Consider the following 18,609-nt stretch of genomic DNA (forward strand, 5'->3'; position numbering starts at 1 on the left):
AGAATGTTTTTAGAAGGGAAAGCTCCTAAATATCCATATCCTTCCCATAAATTCACCTAAAGAAAATTTGTAATGGCATTTTTCAAAAGTCTTATTGTCAAAAATTTGAGAGCCCCCCGTACCTTTTCTCTTCTCCCCTTTTCCTTGTGTTACTACCAAATCTAGCCTGAAATGGCGTTTAAAAAAATGACTTTTGAAATTGCGTCTAAAATGAGATACCGAACCCATGGCATGCATTTCAAAAAATTAAAAATACTCCTAGGTCTGCTCCTCCCTTACAAACAATCATTTGGGCGCTCCTGACCTTCACAAAAAGTGATTGGTGATACATTTTACTATTTCATGCTCCAACTTGGGAGTCAATTAAAGGTCTTCATGTCACTGATATTTTTAGCAATTGCAACATTTACGACACCACACATTATTTTCTGTACCAAAAAACTTGTGCATTATTAAATTTTGATTAAATGTAATTATAATAATATAAATTTAAATTTATGAGGAAACATTTGCTCACATTTAAATATTTTATAAAGTAACTTTAACTGTGGGTAGTTCAGTGAAATTACTGTTCATAGGAAGAAATTAAAGCAACCTAAAATTCCGCCTGTCCCCTTTCTCCCCCCTCTTACCCCAGCTTCTGATTTTTTTAATCATTTTTCTGTGTGTCCCCCCCCCCCCCGTCCCATTACCATATGTCTAATAATGCGAAATGCTTCAAAAATCATAGCAACACGTGACTTTTTCGTCTTTTTGTTGAAAATTTAAGACCTCCGCCCCTCCGAAACAAAATTCTGGCTACGGCCTTGCGACTCGTATATGCAACCTGCGGTGTCTACAAGGTTTATTTTTATTTTATTTTATTTTTAATTTTTGCAACAAGAAATTTTTTTCGGACATGGGGCTCATAAGAGTGAGTCCGATACTTTGGTTTTACATCGAAAAAAGTTCTTGCATCAAATGTTTTTGCTTTTGAACGTTTCACCTCTCGAGCCTCTCAGAAGAACGTTGATGGTTAATATAATGCTCCCTACCCTTCCAAATAATAATAATAATAAAAAAAATCGCTTCGAATTTGTCGGAAACTGAAAAAAAAATGGGGGGAGGGAGGGGAAGTGAACGGTGACCAAATTTGGATTCGGGTCGTTTAACATTAGAATAAGCAAGGATGCTATCAGAAGCACTTTGAAGGAGGATTTTTTTTCACCGTGCAGTATGATCCTGGTCATCCCATTCTATCAGTTAATTTTCATATTTTACTTTTACTGGTTTCTGAATTCTGAGTTATAATCTAAGCTGCACTGCCTTTCTTAAATTTGACAACATTGTGTAAGCTGTGAAGTATTGCCCCAAGTTGGTGTTTAGGCAGAACTACAAGCATATGCTTGTATGACATCATTGATTGAGACAATACTTTACTCACGCCCGCCGCTGTAATTAGCCATTACCCAACTATCTTCACGGGCTTTTACCACCAGAAAGACAAAAGCACTTTAACCCCGACATTTCGAAATGTTCTAAAAAGGTCCGATGGAACATGAAAAACAGTGTAGAAGGATTCGTTTCCTGTGCTTCAAAGAAAGACTCGATATACTCACAGGAAGCTGTTTATTTCCTGTTTTCTAATCTTTTTCGCTTTCCTGGAGGCGGGTTTGACCACTGAAGAAGCATTGCTCACATTTCCATAATTTTTTTAGCATGTCAGCATGGGAATTGTTTACTGAAAAATGACTCGGAACTTACTTTGCTTGTGCCTGTTATGGATTACTGTTGTTTGCAATGTATCAGGTAAATCATTTCTATATTTAGGCTTCTTTTGCAACGAAGAAGTTTAAAGTTTTTTCTGATGTGGAGCATGGTTTCAAACGTAGAAAAAAAAAGCTGATTCCCCCCTTCCCACTTTATGTATGAGCTTACAGTCGGAGGTGCTCCTGGTTCTTATATCTTTTTTTTTTTTTTTGAGTGAAATGAAAACTGTCGCTGGATTCCAGCCTAATCATTTTTAAAACCTTGACCATTACTAAGCTCCTATTGATTACGTTTCTGAGTAAAAACTTGATTTCATCAAAGCAAGGAAAAGTATCAGCAGTTGCTATAGGTTTTTCATTTTTATATAGAATGCAGTGTTAACTATCTGAGGGTAATAAGCTCCGAATTAAAATATTAAAGTTCGCAGTGGTTTAAAAAAAAAAAAAAAAACTACATTTTATAAACAATATATTGTTTTCCTGCTAATATTAAGATTCTGATGTTTCAATAACATGAGGGGGAGGAAAAAATAATTTTCATTCGATATGAATAAATTTAAACTTAAAGAACGTATGTACCCCACATAAATTCTCAAAGGATTAAATTACAGAGTCATGACATGAGACGCAGAAATTACGAGTACTTTGTCTCTTAATATTTTTAATTAAAATTCCTTACCTCACTTCCAATTCTGATTGTTTTTACTAGATGTCATAGTTGAGGATTTTCAGGAGGGCCCATGGGCTACGTGCCTCTCCCGAACAGATAAATAAATATATAATATCCATTCCCCCCCCCCCCTTTTTTTGGTAGCGTGAAAAAAATCGTTAATTATTCTATGCATACAACATATATTTGAACAAAATCGGCTTTGTTCGACGGTCATAGCCACTGAGCTATGGAGAAGCCATCTCAGGAGTCACTTGATTCAAAGGTTTGTGCAAAAGAAAGGGGCTGTCCGTATATAAATGCTGCCACACTTTTTTTCAACATTTGTGCCCACCTCTCCCCCTTTTTCACAGAGTGTCACACTTCAACTTAACCCACCTTGTCACATGTCCCGCTGTTATTCATAAGCATATTCTCGCAAAAAAGACATGATGTCACAAATCCTTATACTCGCTTCCTCCCCTAATCACAAACTATCATAATTTCCTACTCCCCCCGTCAAAGCGTGACATCATTTGTGGTCAGCCCCATGGCATTTAGCATATGTTTGGGTGTATGTGTACTTAGAAGGAAGCGGAGACTTTTGATTCATAGAAACAAATTTTGAAATTGCTGAATTATTTTTTTGCTTGTAAGAATTGAAAAAAGAAAAAGTTAAAAAATTTCTTAAAAAAATCTTTCAAAACCAAAACATTAATCCTTCCGAACGACATATAGTACTACTGTTATTTTAGCTGATTCACGGTGGTTTTACAAATAAAATAGCATCTGGTCTAAAATTCGCAAAGAAATGGTTTCTAAATGCCTCAATAAAACTTATATGCACGGATGTTTTTCTCTCCATAGTATTCTGTAATTTATTTACCACAAAGTTATGCCTATAAGTATTTGGATTTTTACATTCCCTCCCATGAGAAAAATATAAATGAATTTATAAAAGAGCTAAGCATATTGATTTATCTTCGTTCGCTGAGCTAGTGATTTTGTTGTTGTCATTTTGTCAATGTTTACTATTATTGAATCAGTAGAAAACCACCCGTCAAGGTATGACGGATGAAAATTGCTTCTATATTTATTATTGAATGAAGCAATTGCCTGTTTGATGATATTTGGATAGTTGAAATTTTAACCCTCACTCCAGTGGATAGCATTAAATTTTTACGACTTTTTCGTTTCTTCTCTCTCGTAAAATGAGTCTTGCCGATAGAAGTTAAGGTACCGGATCCAGTTCAGCCTTGTGAAAATAAAGCATTTCTCTGCATGTCAAACATTACCAAAAAATACTACCAAATTTTCATGCTATGGCGCGAGTTTCATAGTTGGTGATGTCAGCGTTATTCGATTAGTAAAATCGCTGTTATATGTATGAGGATTTTAGGATTTTTTTAATGGTCTTGCATACGTCAAAGTTGATCATTTTATTTTGTCTCTCTCGTTGTTGGTATTTCGTTCTTTTCATTGCATAACTTAGCAAAGTTTATGAATTTTTATGGGGGGAAAAAGAGAAAAACAAATAAATTAAGACAAATCATAGTCTTAAGGAAAATGATATATAAAGGTTAAAAAAATCTGGCGAACCACTTTCTCAATCCTATCCTTTAATTTAAGCAAAAACTGAAAAAAGATCTTCTCAAACTTCAGATTTAAAAACTCCGTCTGTAAAGTGTTATGGAGCTCATTCACTACTTCAAGAGAAATTGGATCTAAAATCCAATGTGGAACTTTTAACTCGGTCCAATTATTAAACCTTGATTCGGTGTCAGTTTTACCCAAGTACAAGGTGATCAGTAAAAGTTTGTATTTTTCCTCAGAAAATTTAGGATTCTCGTTATCTGCCATGGAATACTTTTTCTTTCGGAAACTGAATCAGCTCTTTACGACCAATGTGTGCCCTGTGAATATCCAACTTGGTGATGAATGAGGAAATAAAGAGTAAAAATAGGAAAAGAGGAGAGGTAGAAGAGTGGAACGGATTTCGATGTATTCCGGCCTCCGAGATTTGTCGTGAGGGAGGATGCTCCTGAACTTTATTTTTTTACTCGTGATTTACTCCAAACGATAGGTTTCGTTTTCTTTTTCCATATTCGCCTTTTTATGATTATTTTTTGAATACTCATCGCTCCCTATTGTCCACCTCGAACCCCTCTGAAAAGCCAAATCACCCTTCCACGTTTTGATTCTGATAAAATGGCATATTTTATTACTAGTAGCACCTACCTGTAACCGAATTCTTGATGGATCAAGTTAAAATGAGAAGTTCAACAAAATTGACAAAAGAAAGAAGGTTTGCTGTTGTCTCAAGTAAGCTCATTCTGACCTTTTTCACTGCGAATCAGTGACGTCGATTAAGGTTTATAAGTGGGGGCGGGGGGGGGGAGGAGACAACTAAAAGCCATGGGACTTTTAACAGCAGCAAAAAAAGAAAAGAAAAAGTACAAAATTTTGTTCATGCTGGTTTTGAGAATATTGAAGCAGAAAAGTGGAAACTGATGTAAGTCTAACAACTTTACTCACGTTTTTCTTAAGATTTTGATGAATTATATTTTGAGGTGTCACTAACACTTGGTAATAATTTTATTAACCTAGTACGGCTTGTTTAAGAAAAACAATTGATTTACTAATATCTAAACGATGAATGCATAAAATTAAAGTTATTGCTTGTGTTAAACAATGTTTCATAAGCAGATATAGAAAGCTAAACAAATAATTATGTTCTGAAAATTTTGACATTTAAGCTTTTTTTTATAATTTCTAGTTTTGGTTTCTAAATTGAAAATTAAAATGAATAAATTGACCATAAAAAGAGAGGGGACGGTTAACCCCCCCCCCCCCAAATCACCGCCACTGTTGCGAGTTAATATCATAAAGAATGGTATTAATATATAATTAAAGTGAAAAGTTGGGATAAAGTTACGAAATTACATATTAATGCCTTTAAAACCAAAAAGGAACAATGAACACTTATGTACCTTTTATTTGTTGTCTGCCTCATATTATTAGTTCTGACTTATCTCTATTCAAGATGTTAAAACTTATAAAATTGAAAAGTCGTGAAAAAAATATATTCAAAAGGAATTTCAAGTAAATGCACTTCCAAAATTTCAAGAAGCCAATGAAAGTAAAATGTTAGCTCTTCCAAAAGAGGTAAGTTGGACCGTGATGCTACCAATAAACAAGCATAAATAACGCGATTTCTGTGAAGTCAAATTCAAAATAACGTTAAAATTTAATCTCGAAATCCAAACAAAAATAAAAATTAAAACCAATGTAACGAAAGCGAAATTGTCAAATACTGCGGTTGCGTCAAAAACAATCAGAAATAAACGCATCGTTCATCCTTTAGTTTCATAAGCAAAAATAAAATGCTTACATAATGTTGGGGGGGGGGGGGGGGGGGGGGGGGCGAGATCCAAGTACAATCACACGTCACTCGCAAACGAATCAGAACAAGAGAAAAAGTAAAACAAATATCTTTCAGATACTAGCTTTTCTTTTTTTTTTTAAACCTTTTTTTTTTAATCCAAGAAAAATATTTTTAGCGGAAAGGAGCAAAAGTCTTGGAGGAGAGGATTATATATACTATTATGCCCTCAGGACAAATTTTAAATAAAATGTGTCCATGGCTCTTATTAGTCTTACTCGAATGGGTATTTGGACATATTTCGACTACCAAAATCCATACACTCCAAAATCCTGACAAAAAATATCCCAACAAATCACTGTCTCGAAAGATCAAAATTTCGACAGAGCTGAAATCGCAACACGGTTAAAATCCCGACTCAGCAAAAATCCCGATAGGATCAAAATGCAAAATCGACGACATTTGCTCCAAAATTGACAAAATTGCTAAATATTCTCCTTAGGAACTGGGCTTCTCTAGGATTAACCTCTGAAGTTGGGGAAAGCTCCGTCTCACTTCAGGACCCCCCAAATTTTGTATTGGGAAATTTGTCTAAAAACTCAATGCATATTAAAATGACTCGCACTGATAGTACAAGTGCTGTTTTAAAAACTGACCCTGAAAAATTCAGATTCATATTTATCACCACCCCCACCTAAAATATAAGCAGGAATTTTGTATATTGTTTACGCTGTACTTCTCTACGAAGAAAGGCACTTAGCTGTTGAAGCAGATTCATCACGTTGCACAATTAATTAATATAAAATTACTTTGCAATATTACAGCTGGACCAAACTTTATTAAACCGGCTCTAATATTTGTAATATCTTTAAAAATGCATTTAAAAACTGAAACTAGAACTTGTAAGTCCAGTTTTTCTAGGCCCCCTGAAAATTTTGAAGGGAAGCTTAAGCTTCCAACGCTTTTTAACTAATTAAGCCCTGTTTAGGAAAAATAATTATAAAATCGTCAAAAAATTTCTAAACATCCTAGTTACAACACTTGCGTCTTTAACGAAATTGGGCACAAGTTATTTAGTCTAAAACTCCACGCTTAAAACTATTAGAAGAAAGAAAAATGTGACGTTACAGCGACGTAGAGCAAAACAAAATTAACTCTTGCCCCCGAAGAGATTTTTTTTAAATTGAAGTCCAAAAATAAATGAAGAACGAAAGAAAAGTTTCAACACTTTTCCGAAGAAAATATAATTTAATTAAATAACAGTTCCTCGCCATGGGGAATAACATATAAGCAAACGAATTCAACGAATGTTAAGGTCTGGCGTCCTTTAAGGACTTATTACCATATTGTTACAAATCCTGTAAATAGTAATTATTGTAGTAACGTAACCTGTAAATAGTTTCCCGTAATGAATATACAACCCCTTTTTCATATGGCTAAAATATACGACCCCTATTCCCTTTTTGTTCATTGATAAAATTTGATAACGGTCAACGCATTTCGAGAAGCGTGTGGAATATTTGAGAAAATTCTTTTCGGTGTATTTAAGCCGTTAGCGATGGATAAAAAGTTTAGTTTCGATTGAGATTTCGAACTGAGTGCATTTTTGCTCTGTTTATTGCGAGGCATTTTCGCTGTGTTGTTTTCGTATTTGGAAGTAAATACGTGTGTAAACGTTGAGTTTACGGTGTTGTGTGATAATTGCTTAATTGCTGATGAATAATTTAGCAGTTGTTGAAGATCTTTCCTGTACATAGTGTAAATAAATTTCCTGTGTTTTTATCAAGAACTGTGTCTTCATTTCAAGAAAGTGGAAGTCGCACCGAATCCGTTACAATTGGCGCCCAACGTGGGGCTTCTTCTGGACTTTCTTGGAGTAAGTGTGACTTTGGACATTTTTTCATAAAGACTGTTTGAATTTATAGAGTTTGTTTTTATGGTGATTACTCGCGCAATGGATGACCAATTAAAACAACTTCTGGAAGCAATTAATGCTGCGAAAAGTGACTTGGCTGAAAGTTTGGCGGCTAATCAAGAGCAATTAAAAAATGATATGGCGGCTAATCAAGAACAATTAAAAAATGATATGGCGGCTAATCAAGAACAATTAAAAAGTGATTTGACTGCAAGTTTTACTGCAAATCAAGAACAATTAAAAAATGACATTGCGGCTAATCAAGAACAATTGAAAAGTGATTTAATGGTACTGAAAAATGATTTAGCTTCTAACCAAGAGGAAATTAAAAACGACCTTACTTCGGTAAAGACTGTGATGGAAAACAAATTTAATGAGATAGAGCATCGAGTTGATGCTTTTGATGAAAAGTTTGAAACAGTAGAAAACCGTATCGCAACAGTTGAAAATCATGTGGATGAGAAAATTAAAAACATGGAAAGGAGATTGGTGATCGCGGAAAGCAGCTCTGTACAGTTTGGCGCTCCCACATCGGTTGCTCGACCGTCCATTAAACTTGCCACATTTGATGGGAAAACTTCGTGGCAGGTTTACAAAACTCAATTCATGATAGTGGCGGAAGCGAACGGATGGGACTCTGCTACCAAGGCCTGTCATCTTGCAGCATCCCTGAGAAGTGACGCAGCGGACATTCTTCAGACCCTTCCGGACAGCCAGCGCCTGGATTTCGCCGCCCTCACATCTGCGTTGGAGCTTCGCTTCGGTGAGAAGTGCCAGAAAGACTTCAGCCGACTCCAGTTGAAGTCCCGTTTCCAGAAAACCGGGGGAAACCCTGCAAGAGCTAGCGGCGGACGTCGAGAGACTGTCTCATCTTGCTTTTTGCGACTGTCCTGCGGATGTTCGAGACAACCTGGCACTCAACTACTACATCGACGGGGTTCGAGATCCGGAAATCCAGAAAGCTCTACGGATGGCGGATGTCAAGGACCTGAGTTCGGCTGTTGTGTATGCGATGAAGTTGGAGGCCGCCCAGCAAGCAACCCGCAAGGATCGCCATTCAATCCGCGGCGTGAAAACTGATGAGCCTGATCCCGTTTCGTCACGCTTTGCTGAACTGGAAAAGCAAATAAAAGAAATTGCAGGAATCCTCAAAAGGACTTCGGCTCCCAAGTACCAAAATGGACAATCACTTAAGTGCTGGAAATGTGGCGGCGAGGGTCACTTACGAAGAAACTGTGAAGCTCGCCAAGAAACCAGAGGGAAGAGCACCTCTCCCTCGCAGGTCCAGGAAAACTAAGCCATGGCAATCTCGCGGGGCGGAGGTCGCCAAATTGGAATGAGCCCCATCTTAAAGTTTTCCAGATTTCATCGACGAGTGGCGGCAGTAATGGACTGTTTGTTTACGCATACGTAAACGGGTTTCCCTGCGAACTGATTATTGACACTGGAGCCAATGTTACACTCATTAGAACAGATGTGGCTCGTCAATTTGGACTCAACATTCTATGGACGCCGCCCTGCGTTACCCTCCAAACTGTGACAGGTGACAAGATCGAGATTGAAGGTAAAGTAAACTTAGAAATTGTGTTTGGAAATGCCACTTACCATCATACGGCATTCGTTGCTGCTATCACGGACCCCTTCATTCTCGGATTGGACTTTTTGAAGAAATATGACTTCACTCTCGACTTCAAGACTAACGAGCTGCACTCGATGAGAGAAGACATAGCCGTTTTCCCTGCAGAAAGTGATGTAAAATCCGCTCATCAAATAATAGCCCAGACAGATTTATCGATTCCCTCAAGGTCAGAATCATTAATACCTGGCTCCATTGAAGAAAGCAATAGTTTTCGATTTGGACTCATTGAATACCCCAACTTAAGCAATAACCCAAAAGGAGTGCTGGTAGCATCTACGCTTGTGGACCTTTCTAAGGATGTAATTCCTGTGAGAGTCGCCAACGTGAGTGAAAGGCCAAGGAATATCCGAAAAGGTAAAGTGCTGGCAACTTGTACTCCAGTAAACTGCATCATTAGAAGAATCAATTCCCACGAGACTGTGTCTTCCGAGTCCTTGACATCGAAGTTAATTGGGAGTGCGCCGTTATCGAAAGATCAAAGAACTGCTGCGGAACATTTGGTGGATGACTTCAAGCATCTGTTTTCATCTACACCGGAGGATGTTGGCCGTACGAATTTAACGCAGCATAGGATTTACACTGGAGAACACCCCCCTATTAAACAGCATCCAAGACGACTACCGTTCGCCAAGAAGGAAGAGGTTGAAACCCTCCTGAAAGAGATGAAGGAGAATGATGTCATCGAACCTTCATCCAGTCCTTGGGCCTCTCCCATCGTCTTGGTCCGAAAGAAAGATGGCTCCACCAGATTTTGTGTCGATTACCGACGACTGAATGAAATCACCAAGAAAGACAGTTACCCTCTTCCACGGATAGACGATACCTTGGACACTCTTTCCGGACACAAGTGGTTTTCGACCCTGGACTTGAAGAGCGGCTACTGGCAGGTTGAGATACACCCTGAGGATCGAGAGAAGACAGCGTTTACAACTGGACAAGGCTTATGGCAGTTTAAAGTGATGCCATTCGGCCTCTGCAATGCACCAGCTACGTTCGAGCGTCTTATGGAGACAGTGCTAAGAGGACTCTCTTACGAATCCTGTCTGGTCTACTTAGACGATATCATCATCGTGGGACGCAGCTTCGAAGAACATCTGGCAAATCTTAGGAAGGTGCTGCAAAAGCTTAAGGAAGCCAATCTGAAGTTAAGCCCGTCCAAATGTAATTTGTTCCGCCGGGAAGTGAACTACCTTGGTCACATCATCTCTTCTGAGGGTGTACAAACCGATCCAGAGAAGGTATCTGCGGTCAGGAGTTGGAGTCGTCCCGAAAACATCCATCAGTTGCGAAGTTTCCTGGGGCTCTGCACGTACTACAGGAAGTTTGTGAAGGGTTTTTCCAACATTGCACGACCTTTGCATAAGCTGACGGAGAGCAAGCAAAAGTTTGAATGGTCCAAAGAATGCGAAGATGCATTTCTACGACTGAAGGAGGCTTTAACATCAACGCCTATCCTCGCCTATCCTCAGCCTGAAAAATCCTTCATCCTGGACACTGATGCGAGCAACGAGGGAATTGGAGCTGTTTTATCCCAAGAAATTGACGGAAATGAACATGTCATCGCTTACTGGAGCAAATTCTTATCAAAGTCGGAGCGAAATTACTGCGTCACCAGAAAGGAGTTACTGGCCATAGTGAAAGCTGTAGAACACTTCCATCATTACCTCTACGGCCGAAAATTTCTGCTTCGGACCGATCATGCCTCGTTAACTTGGCTTTTGAACTTCAAGAATCCAGAAGGCCAGATAGCCAGATGGATACAGCGGCTCCAGGAATATGACATGGAGATCAAGCATCGAAAAGGGTTATCTCACGGTAATGCTGACGCTTTATCAAGGAGACCCTGTCCTGAGAACTGCCACTATTGTTCCCGAATCGAGAAACAGTATGGAACGACTAGCCCTACCGCCTATCAGGTGACAGTGACTCCAATATCATCAGAACCTGATCCCTGGAGTGACGACCAAGTTCGAAAAGATCAACTTGAAGACCCCGACATAAAACCAATTTTGGAGTTCATGGAAAGTGACAGTCGACGCCCTAGCTGGCAGGACGTTTCCATCTTCAGTCCTGCAACAAAAAGATACTGGGCTTTATGGAACTCACTCCATTTACGGAACGGCGTGCTACACCGGAAATGGGAATCTGACGACGGCAAAACATCTAGGTGGCAGTTACTACTTCCCCGATCAAGGATTTCAGATGTTCTGAAAGAAATACATAGTAGTGCGACTGGAGGACATTTTGGTGTCTTGAAAACCCTCAATAAAGTTCGGGAGCGCTTCTTCTGGAGCAAGGCGAAAGATGACGTGGAGAAGTGGTGCCATTCTTGTGACGCCTGTGCTGCTCGTAAAGGACCGAAGAAGAGAAGCAGAGGGAAGCTACATCTGTACAACGTTGGAGCTCCTTTCGAACGAATAGGGATTGACATCCTGGGTCCTCTACCAAGAACTGCTGATGGGAACAAATACATTCTTGTTTCCATCGACTACTTCACCAAATGGCCGGAAGCATATCCCATTCCAGATCAAGAGGCTACCACCGTAGCAGAGACTCTAGTCCAACACTGGATCTCGAGATATGGAACACCTTTGCAGATTCATTCCGATCAAGGGAGGAATTTCATCTCTGCTGTGTTTAAGGGTCTATGTCAAATTCTCGGAATTGAGAAAACTAGGACAACACCACTACACCCACAATCGGACGGCATGGTGGAGAGATTTAACCGCACAATCCTGAACAATCTCTCACTTATGGTATCCAGAAATCAACAGGATTGGGACAAGAAGCTACCTTTGTTCCTGCTGGCCTACCGCAGTGCTGTCCACGAGACTACCGGATATGCCCCATCTCAGATGCTCTTCGGACGAGAGCTTCGGCTACCTTGTGATCTCGTCTTCGGTCGTCCTCCGGATGCGCCTTCATCGCCTGAGGAGTACATCCAGGATCTCCAGGCCCGGTTGGAAGACGTTCATAACTTCGCACGAGAGCGAATCAACATCGCGGCGGAGAAGATGAAGACCCGATACGACACAAGGTCTACTGGACATGAATTCAACGAAGGCGACAAGGTTTGGTTATGGAATCCCATCCGACGGAAAGGTCTTTCACCCAAATTGCAGTCGCATTGGGATGGACCCTACAAAGTCGTTAACCGACTAAATGACGTCGTAGTGAGGATCCAGAAATCACCTAATGCAAAACCTAGGGTTGTACATTATGATCGGTTAGCCCCATACTATGGCCATAGTTCATGAGTATTACGTAAACAACCATGGTTGATAACATAAAAGTTGTAGATAAATTTTTGCTTTTAATGTTTAGTAATATTTCTTGTTATTATTGTATTTTCTGTATCTGTTAGTTATTAATTAATGTGTATATTTGTGAACATGTGATAGAAGTTTGGCACCCTTTCTGGGGATTGTACTGCCCGGGACGTGCAGTCCTTGGGAAGGGGGCAATGTTACAAATCCTGTAAATAGTATTTATTGTAGTAACGTAACCTGTAAATAGCTTCCCGTAATGAATATACAACCCCTTTTTCATATGGCTAAAATATACGACCCCTATTCCCTTTTTGTTCATTGATAAAATTTGATAACGGTCAACGCATTTCGAGAAGCGTGTGGAATATTTGAGAAAATTCTTTTCGGTGTATTTAAGCCGTTAGCGATGGATAAAAAGTTTAGTTTCGATTGAGATTTCGAACTGAGTGCATTTTTGCTCTGTTTATTGCGAGGCATTTTCGCTGTGTTGTTTTCGTATTTGGAAGTAAATACGTGTGTAAACGTTGAGTTTACGGTGTTGTGTGATAATTGCTTAATTGCTGATGAATAATTTAGCAGTTGTTGAAGATCTTTCCTGTACATAGTGTAAATAAATTTCCTGTGTTTTTATCAAGAACTGTGTCTTCATTTCAAGAAAGTGGAAGTCGCACCGAATCCGTTACAATATATTTCCATTGATTACCAATAGATGAATATATTTTTACCTTTAATGTCAATGTTTTTGTGCAGAAAATTTGTACAAACGTTTAAAATTTTAATTTGCAAAAACATTGTATTAGTAAATGTTTGTGAGGAACATGTTTTAAAATTCCTCCTCAAATTTTGCGAAAGTGCATTAATGTGTTAATTGTGCTTGTATCAAAGGAAAAGGAGTTAATAGACAGCATACTAAAGTTTCATACACTTCAAAACTTCTAGTGTAGTATTTAATTGCAATATTGCAAACCTTTTCGTAATAAAGCTCACACTTCATATGTGATTTTTGTTACCTTTTCTGTAGTTCGTCCCTGTAGGGATTTGGGGTTTCTGTTAAGATTTTGATCATATATTATTCGGTGTACCATCTATCGTTTTTTTAGATTGTTCGAATTTCAGATGTCTCGAGATTACGACCCAGGCCCATTCCAATGAATAATAGTTAAACATTTTTTAAAACCCTTGCTTATAATGACAAAATAAATTTTATTCAGATTGTTTTTCCTCTATTGAAAATGGCTTAAAGTACCAGTTCGTAGGTCACCTTTTAGTTCTATTTTAGGAGAAATATGACACCTAAACAGCACCTGCTGACACAACTGCTAGGAAAGCTGTTGACCCTTACGTACTACACCTACACCAAGATCGAACGTTAAATTGGGAAAATTAGAATTTGCACCAAAGCAACCAACGAATGAGGACATCTTTGTCGAATAGTGTTTAATTTATTAAATTTATTTAATTTACATTTTTAGGTCAGTTTGATGCAAATTTTACCCTTCAAAATGTTTGGGGAAGACTTCAGGATGGTGCACGGTCCATAATTCAATGTCTCAGTGATGATGCCCATAAGAAAATCAAGTTTTCTAGAAAATTGGATACCGGACAAGTAATTAGAATCCTTTTATCACTTTCCTTGCAAGTTCTTCCATGCATTTATGCTTGTTTTTAAATAAAACTAAAAATAAATAATGCAAAATAAAACATAAAAACAAAACTATTCATTACCCAAAATAGTTATCTGCTGCATACACATTCTTTTGTTGATGAAGAAAATAAGTTGTTTTACTGTTTAGAATAGAGTAACTATCCATTTATATGAATCACCCTTTAAGGAGAAGTAGAGAATAATATACTTGCTTGGAAATTTCTTGACTGGCCTTGGATAATTTTTGGCCTGCAAACTTTTCCACTGTCAAAACTTATGTTTTAACTTTTTATAAAACAGTGAGAAGTAACTTTCTACTAAGTTCATGAAGTATTGTTATCCATAATAAACAATTTTACGGCTTCTGATTAGCTTCCAAACATTTGGTAGTCTACTCATAACCTCATAACAGTCACACGGAAGTCTACTTACCGCTTAGTTCGTCAACTGTTTAAGTCTTTTTTTTTTTTTTTTAAGCTGGACACTTTTGACAGTTGATGTCTTCAATTTTCGTAAAAATTTCAAGATGTGTTAGTGGTACTATGATAAGAAAAAGTGAAGTTTCTTTTTCTAAAAAACTGATTTGTTTGTCTTTGAGTAACGGTCAAAGATTAAGATAGTGAAAAAAAAAAAAAAGAGCTAAATATATGATTGCCTGCTTCAAAAGCAATGAATGAACCAAGTCAATTCTTTTAAATGTGGATACTATTTGATACTAGGCACATGCTTGCATAAATACTTTGGTGGCTCACTCATGGCTTTGAGGGCAAAGGTCAATTGAAACTGCTACTTTTTTTAAACCTTTTTTGCCTTGTTTAGGCCCGGATATCTGCTTAAGCCGTGAGTAAAGTTGATAATTTTAAACAAAAATAATCAGTTTTAGGTCAATTACTCTAAAACACCTGAGTCAATAATTTTGAGCAAGATCTCTAATTATGCTCTAAGTGGTGTAGTTTTAGACTCATGACAGAAAACCATGACATCTAATCATCTTACTTAATTAAACGCTCTCAGAAATGATTGTTCCTGTATAAAAGAGCGTTTTTTCACAAGTTTATATACGTGCTACTCAAAATCTTATGAGCTGAAACTCGCATAAATACTAGAACAAATCAACAGTCTAATGTACTTTATGCTCCCAAAATTTCATACTTCCGGTGCAATAAAGTTTTCTGTAACATTGACCACAACATGGCAATTCTCGTAAATCTGATGCGCCATTTTGGAGCACTATATTTTGGAGATCCTAAATCCTCAGGATTCGGCTCTCGGAAGCTGAAAATTAGTATCAGGTTAGTTTGAAAGACATCTCTACGCCTCTGTAAAATTTCATCCCGTTCAGAGATAATCGAGCGGGGACAGTTTGAAAAATCAGGTCAGTTGACGTGGAATCACTCTATGCACATTTCGCCTACATCTTTTGTTACTGTCTAACAAATCTGTGTTTTTTTTTTCTTTTCTTTTTTCTTTTTTTTTTTTTTGACATTATATTTATATTTTTACTTTTGAGCCTTATTTAATAAATTTGTTTATTTATAAAAGTTTATTACTAAATACTAGTATATATGCAAAGTCTACTGTAATTATGAACTCAATCTCTTACCCAAGTGCAATCCTCTTCCTAAAATATAAGCATTGATTTATGATCATTATAAAGTTGAAAATAACAAAAGATGCATGTGAATTGTCCCAATGTTTACATCAGGGTGATTCCACGTCAACTGACCTAAATTTTTGAAATTGTTCCAACTCGATCATCCCCTAGAGGTGTAGAGATGTTTTTGAAACTAACCTATGCAAATTTTCAGCTTCCGAGATCCAATTCCTGAGTATCTTCGATATCCAAAAAATAGTGCTCCAAAATTGCGGATCAGCTTTGTGAGAAGAATTGCCATGTTTTGTGGTTAAGACTACAGAAAATTTTATAATACTGGAAGCATGAAATTTTGGGAGTTTAAAGTACATTTGGCTGTTCATTCGTTCTAGTATTTATGTGAGTTTGAGCTCATAAGATTTTGAGTAGCACTCATATAAACTCGTGGAAAAAGGCTCTTTTATATTGAAATCATCATTTTTGAGACCGTTTAATTTAAAATGATTAGATCTCATGGTTTTCTGACATGAGTCTAAAACTACACCACGTAGAGCATAATTACAGCTCTTGCTCGAAGTTATTGACTCAGGTGTTTTAGAGTAATTGACCTAAAACTGATTATTTTTGTTTCAGATTATCAACTTTGAGACCGCGTAATTAAAAATGTTGATTAGTTGCCATGGGTTTCTAACCTGGACCTTAAACTACACTACTTGGACTATAACTATAGCTGTATCCCAAAGTTGTTGACTCGTCGCGATTAAAGTTACTGACCTCTAAACTTGGGCATTTTAAAAAAATCATCGACTTTGAGATCGTTTAAATACTAAAGTCAAGAGAAATGAAAGCATTTTTTTTTCTTAGTACTCTATTATAATGAGTAGTTGATCATATACTTATTTCCGAGGTTTACTCATGGCTTTAGCAGAAATCCTGGCCTAAACAAAGCAAAAAATGTAAAAAAAGGAGCCATGAGTGAGCCACCAAAATATTTATGCTAGCATGTACCTAGTATCAAGTAGTATCCTTATTTAAAAGAAATGACTTGATACACTCATTGTTTTTGAAGCAAAGCAATCATATATTTAGCTCTTTTTTTCTTAAGACCCTAAACTTTGACCTCCACTAGAGGACCAACAAGTCAAATTAGAGAGGAAAGAAGTTTCACATTTTCTTATCACCATACTAGTAAAATATCCTGAAAGTTTCAGGAAAATTGAAAGTATCAACTATCAGGCTCAAGTTCACTTTGTCCAGCTTAAAAAAAAATGATTCTTAATGCCAGAAAGCATATCTTCCTCTTCTCAAAAAAAAAAAGCCGTGGTGTTAAAAAGCCCTTCATCAACTATTACAGCGCTTTTCACGCAAAATCCTTTCAGTGATGGAGAAAAATCGTTTGCATTTTCGAATTCAGCTTTAAAATATACTACCAAGATCAGTCAATCAAGTCTCTAGGACATAATTCGTTTTTTTTTTCTTTTTTGTAGACCAGTGTAATCATGTGTGAGTTCTTCAAAATCTGAAATTGTTGATTACACTAGTTGCATTTTCACTCTTCCAGGGTTCCAAACTGTCAAAGCATTCCCAGCAGTTTATGCAAGGGAAACCCGCCTATGCCCGCATCCTGTTCATGCCAAGCGAAGATTCTCTGTCCCGATTCGGCGTGTTTCAGTGCAAAATCATCAAACAGAATATAGCAACGGAAATTGTTACCTTGAAGCTACCCCCTACAAATATAGGTACGCTATGTTTATTATCTACTAAACAAAATATCTAATACACATAAAATTTTTGAAATTTTTCGATTTTCGAAGGATTTACACGTTTTAAGGGATGTTGAATGCGTTTTGACCATTTTCGGAAAATGTTTTGAGTGCATTTGTGCGCCTGTGTCTTTTCCTGTTGAGTTAAGAAATAATGCGAAGACCAAGAAATCTATGAAATTTTGTATGGAAATGAGCCCCAATAGGAATAGGCGATGGTTAGTTTATGGCACAAATTCCTCCAATGGGTGGTGCAACCAATTAATATTATCATTAAGCGTGACTGCTGTATTTCAAAAAGTAATCTCAGGATTTGCGCAACAGTTAGTACACAGGTGGACTTCAGTGGGAGCTAACTCGGGCTTTTGCCGCTACTTTTGCATTATATTTGAAGCGAATGGAGAAAGAAGGCTTGCATTTTTTACACAAACTGATAAGTCAAGAGCTATTGATGTCACCGGCATTCACAATTTACGTTCATTTACTTCCTTCTCTTCAGCTAATAAATCATGATCAATGAGTGTTAACTATATTGTTTTTCGAATTTTTAGCTTGAATCGCAGAGCCCCAAAAACGTGCAATTGAGTCTCGGGGCTCTTTTGAATATAGTTTGCGAATATTGGAGGCGTAAAATGCTCTTTGTTACATCATTATGCGTAAAAACTTATGTATCTTTCATGGATGAATGCTTAATTAACACTACATTACATAGAATATCAACCATACATCGTTGTATAGGAAAATGATTAATTAGTACGGACAAAAATTGGCTTCCCCACTTAAACAATTGAGAAGTTTGTAAATATTTACTTTGATTGGTTTTGGGTTAGTTGAGAAATGGGAAACAGAGTTTCATGGTTTTTAATTTAGATCCTTCCTTGACTCTTGCGTAAATTGATAGATGAAATTATTATTGAAGACCATATTTCCTGAGAGTAACTGTGAACGAAAAAGTTGATTTTATGGCTGTAATATTGATTATGAATGCGAATGGAATTCGAGCAA

General features: G+C 37.4%; 1 protein-coding gene across 1 annotated transcript in view; it reads left to right on the forward strand.

Moving 5' to 3' along the window:
- The first annotated feature begins 1,727 nt into the window (after positions 1–1,727).
- Positions 1,728–18,609, forward strand: part of LOC129220064 (receptor-type tyrosine-protein phosphatase T-like) — a 108,517-nt gene continuing 91,635 nt past the window's right edge. Inside the window, exons 1-3 of the mRNA XM_054854403.1 lie at positions 1,728–1,788; positions 14,075–14,208; positions 17,403–17,580. Of these exons, the coding sequence (XP_054710378.1) occupies positions 1,728–1,788; positions 14,075–14,208; positions 17,403–17,580 (373 nt within the window). The remainder of the gene's footprint in view (positions 1,789–14,074; positions 14,209–17,402; positions 17,581–18,609) is intronic.

Source organism: Uloborus diversus, chromosome 4 (genome assembly GCF_026930045.1).
Source record: "Uloborus diversus isolate 005 chromosome 4, Udiv.v.3.1, whole genome shotgun sequence".
In the NCBI taxonomy this organism is placed as follows: domain Eukaryota; kingdom Metazoa; phylum Arthropoda; class Arachnida; order Araneae; family Uloboridae; genus Uloborus; species Uloborus diversus.